The sequence below is a fragment of the Porites lutea genome, chromosome 6 (genome assembly GCF_958299795.1).
Source record: "Porites lutea chromosome 6, jaPorLute2.1, whole genome shotgun sequence".
Taxonomy (NCBI): Eukaryota; Metazoa; Cnidaria; class Anthozoa; order Scleractinia; family Poritidae; genus Porites; species Porites lutea.
Genome location: NC_133206.1, coordinates 31,742,824 through 31,747,823, shown reverse-complemented (window position 1 = coordinate 31,747,823; position 5,000 = coordinate 31,742,824). Strand labels below are relative to the sequence as shown.

The 5,000-nt window shown below is 39.1% G+C and overlaps 1 protein-coding gene across 1 annotated transcript in view; it reads left to right on the top strand.

Annotated features, from left to right (window-relative positions):
- The window catches only part of LOC140942185 (uncharacterized), an 18,610-nt gene that overhangs the window by 10,590 nt on the left and 3,020 nt on the right, over positions 1–5,000 (top strand). Inside the window, exons 7-9 of the mRNA XM_073391150.1 lie at positions 1,477–2,031; positions 2,735–2,835; positions 3,756–3,820. Coding sequence (XP_073247251.1) covers positions 1,477–2,031; positions 2,735–2,835; positions 3,756–3,820 — 721 coding nt within the window. The remainder of the gene's footprint in view (positions 1–1,476; positions 2,032–2,734; positions 2,836–3,755; positions 3,821–5,000) is intronic.

Below are 5,000 nucleotides of genomic sequence, written 5' to 3'. Positions count from 1 at the left end.
CAAAGTTTACGCTTACAAAAACGTTCAAGTGCTGCAAGTAACAACGACAACGTGTACAAGTTCATAAATACAGCCAAAAAAACCAGCTTTATGAGGTTTTTTGTGAATTTTGAATTTTAGTCTTCATTTTGTTTAAAAAAGCAGGAGCTCATGGGGCATGGGCTGCTGAAAAAAGTTAATTTCTATTTTATTTTCTCGGAAAAATTAATTTTCTGGGCAAAAGGCCACTAAAATGCTCGAATAATGCTCAATGCTTTTGCCTCACTAAAATGCTCGAAAAAATGCTAGCATAATGTACAAAAGCCTACCTTTCGCAGCCTAAAGTTCCATTATTGGAATTTATCAGCAACATGTTGTTCTTAGTCATAAGATACACTTTTTTATGCTGAACAATGTGCCTCCTTGTAATTTCCAGGGTTTGATTCTCGATGTTTGTCTTTGCATTTGAAACTGTCGCTTGATAGCTTTTCCTAAGCTTGAGGTCACTGATACTCAAAATGTGATCTTTAGAATTTTGGTGCCTTTCCAGGGCCAACTTCTGAAGATTTTATAAGCTTACTGTTGGTTGACTTTGCAGATCTAAACTAATTATTAGTAAACTATCGCTCTAGAACATGTGCGTCCTAGAGGACCAGTTCTCTTTGGTGTTTTGCGTCCTTTTTTTCTTTTTCGGCTAAACAACGCGTCTCTGACGCGTATTTGCGCGTATGGGAAAACCCTGTCATTATGTATTAGGGTTAAGCACTGCCTTTTACAGATTAGGGTTAAGCACTGCCTTTACTGATTAGGGTTAAGCACTGCCTTTACTGATTAGGGTTAAGCACTGTTTCAAAACTGATTAGGTTCTTTTTTTGGGTTGGGGTTGATGCTCTATGTGCTTTAATTATTTCCTTTCCATCCATCAAATCCGCAGTGGTCTAGTGGTTAGCTTGGTATACTAGGTTTTCTAGGTCGTGGGTTAAAATCCTACCGCTCCTCATGTCAAAATTTTTTCTTTCAAATTGAAGAGACTTGCACTTTCATGAACATTTCCAGCTTGAAATATCATCTAAGTGTTATATAAAAGCAGAAAACAGTCCTACCTTGTGTAAATTTCATAAGGGGAGAAAGGGACTATGGCCGATGGGATCTAATGCTGACCCTGTCCTTTAGAGTGTACTTTTGTTATTTACCTACCCATACACACCTTTTGGAACTTTTATGGGGAATGAGGATTTTCAAAGGGGGAGGATCAAACAGAGAAAGGGGATAGCAAACACATTGCCAAAGGGGAGGTGGGCAGGGAAAAAAGTTCTTATTGCACCATAATTCCCAGTCACCTGGCAAAAGACACTAAAAAAGATCATTTTGCCTGTATCTCTATAGACACTGATGACATTCTGAGGTGTTTTAGAAATACCAGCTTTTTTGCATGTGTGCTTACTAAATTTGTGGAATAATGATTGGAGACTGAAAATTGTGTCTTTGTTCCAACAGCTCCCATGCAATGGAAAATGCTAATGAGGTAATTGAGGTCCTTTACACAAAGGAAGAGCTGATGATTGAATCTACAGGCAAAGAACCCATTACAATGCCCGTGAATCCTTTCACCCTTTTAGTTCAGGATGTGAAAGATTTCATTGAACAGAACTTGAATATTCCAGTGTCACAGCAGTATCTTCGTTTCAATGGGCAAAATGTGGAGGAGATCGATTTAGTTTATGATTTGTTCATAAAGTCAAAAGGGTCACCAAAAATTAAAGTGGACAAGGACAGAGAGATTGAGATCAATGTTTCTTTAAGTCCAGATGCAGAACCAAAAAAAGTTACCATAAATTGGTTTGCAACAGTGGATGAGCTCAAGGAAAAGCTGATGCAGCAATACGACCTTGACACCATCAACACAATTCAGTTGGATGGTGTTAGTATAAATGAAGAAAGAAGGAAAAGGTTGATTGATTTTAACCTCAAGCCAACAAAATCAAAGTTTACAGTACGTTCAGCGACTACCCCTAAGAGCACTCTCAGGGGATTTTCTACCAATGATTTTGGGTAAGATGAGCTTTTTCACTTCTAGTTTGTGTTGTAATAACTAGTGTAGGCAGGTGTTAACTTCAGACATTAATCTTTACATAGAATACATAATTGCCTCCCACACAGAAACTTTATTCAAGAATTATAGCACAATTCTCGTAGGCTGCTGGTAGCGTAGGCTAGGGACGTCTCTAGGATTTTTAAAAGGGGGGCACACCGTATCACACCCAAGGTACTATCTACATTGTCAAGTTTACAACCCTGCTGTGTTTTACTAAAAGTGAAATGAGCCGCAGAACAGAAGTGTCTGTATTTTGATAATAAACTTACTAGCATATTATCACAAATTCTGCAAGCTGATTGGCCAATGACTCTCGAGTTAGGGGCCGACCATTTGACTTTTGACAAAGCAAATGGGTTATTTGGTTTGGGTAAGAATTTTTTTCCTGCCATACAACGGTGTGAGATTTTTTTTCAGCATTATAAGCCATGAAATATATTTTTTTCAGTGTAGGTATTTCTTTCCTTGCAAGACTTTTTTTTCCCTCGAAATCAATCTGCAGGATATTTTTTTCTGAAATTACCCATGCCCCCCTCAAACGTCAAATGGTAGGCCCATTATGGATATGACCTAAGATATAACCTCAGAAAGCAGAAGTAAAGTGGTCACTTTTGCAGTGTACTTATAAAGTTTTATTATCTATTTTCTTCCCCCCCAAAGGTCCCGTACAAGAGGATTTGGCTGTGGGCGTACAAGAGGATTTGGTTCCGAACCAAGTTCCAGTTTTAAATCACGATATCGCGGGATTGATGATCTTCCAGGTATTAAACATTTATCCATAACCAAAAGACTGACTGTTGTTTGAACACCAAAATGATTTCCTTCCTTGTGGAACGCTTTGAGATGCAGTGAAGCTCTGTAAACGGACATTCTCGTAGGCGGACAGCATTACTTACGGCCGCCTTCACAAAATCCTGCTTTTCTCAACTCCCAATCAAACTCTGTATTTTTACATTCCCGCAAGCAGGCAGCTCGAGTTACGAGCACCTTTCTCACGTCCCGAGGGTGTCCGCGCGCCCCGAGGGTATCCTCTCATGAGAGCTTTCACTATATACAGCTATTGTGAGAAAGGTTGTCGGTTTTGAGTTCGCTGTTCTTCAAAGAAATTTGAAAGAATGGCTCGAGAGGCCATGGACTTATGTTTGCGCGTGCTAAAGGAAAGCAATAAAAGAAGTTTTGACAGCTACAGTGTCTGGAACAGTGTATTGATCATATCCCATATTACCTTTCGGGATCGTCGCGTACACATTTTTGCTGACAGCCTCTCTCGAAATAGCTGTATGTTTGAGAAGAGAATTTGCATTAAAACTGGCTTGGTGGTTTACGGTGAAGTATGTATTCAAGATTTATAGAAGAAACCGACTAGAGTTCTAGCATAAAATTCTCCAATCTGTTTGGCTTCATATTGTTCATAACTAGTTTGATACATATTTCTTGAGTGAGTGAGCTGGCATTTAAGAAGCAAAACTAAACAAATTGTTTTCGAACATGTAAAAGCCGCAATTAGCCCAGTGCTTATAAGCGACAGTTTACCGTACCTTAGGTTCATGACCGAGGAATTTATCTGTGTGTCAAAAAATTGAATTAGTTTCGCGATGGCAGGATATTCTGCGCCTCCGTCACGTTTGGAGTTACAACAAGATAACAGTTTAGATATGAATTATCACTTTTTTGTTAATAGGACTAAGCACGTTACGCGCTGGAACTGAAGGGATACAACACGATAGTGCAGCGGCTGGCAACAGGGTAAAACCGACTTATTTTATTCCATTTAGCATTTTTTTTCTTCTCGTATTGGTTCTTTGTAAAACTGCATAATTTTAAGCAAACAGTGAGTTGCGTTATGTATTTCTGCTTAAGCTTTAATTAGCAAGAAATGAATTTGGCTTTCGTAGGATACGAAGAATTAAGCAGATCGAGGAGGGTGTTATCGGCCGAGGTGGATAACACCCTCCGAGATCTGGTTAATTCTTCATATCCTACTCAGCCTCATTCATTAATTGCTAAGTATTAAGTAGTAGTATGTAAGCTTTAAGTTTTATATTGTGTTGTTCCAGCCTGAAATGGCTAATTATGGCAGTACTGATGTTTTACTTTCTTGGCACTTGACACACAGCTTTTCACTCTATTTTCTTTTAAATCGTTACGCCCTCTGATTATGTAAACAATCTCACCCACATTGTCAGCCAATCAAAACTGAAACTAATACTTACCCGCCGACTTTTTTTCCCGCGCTTATATGGCTACGTTGTTACACCACGTGATTGGCTAAAACAATCTCCCCCCATGCCACTTTGTCAGCCAATCAAAACTGAAACCAGTACTAGCTCGAACACTTTTCTCCCGCGCTTGGACCGACTGCGTTGTTACATCATGTGACTGGCTAAAACAATCTCGCCCCACTTTGCCAGACACGTTATTATTATTATTGTTATCATTAATCGGAAGTGAAACGTATGCTATCTTGCACGCTTTTCCAGTTCTTTTCCTGGCCACGTTGGATTGATAGCTCTGATTTTGGTTCACTTAATTACGTGCCCGTGTGGTGGTTGGCCATTTTACTGCAAGACTAATGATTGAGAAACCTAAGTTCATTAATTTGTTTTTCGTTTTGTTGTTGTTGTTGTTGTTGATGTTGTTTAAGTAGCCTTGCCAGGGGCAGAATTTTGAGTTTATGCACTCTGGGTGTAAGTTAAGTGCCGACTCTGTGTCGCAGTTGAGGTCTATTAATCTTTTGTTTCATTTTTCTGCATAATTTTTACATTTTAGTTGAAGACTTCGACCCCGGAACTCAAGTCGTTGTTTTAGTGACACCCTTGCACTCTAATTACTTGCATTCTTCTGAAACATTTCACTTGTAAAGTAAGCGCTTGCATATGCTTTGATTTTACTGATATTTTTCTTGAATCCACACTTCTCCACTCTT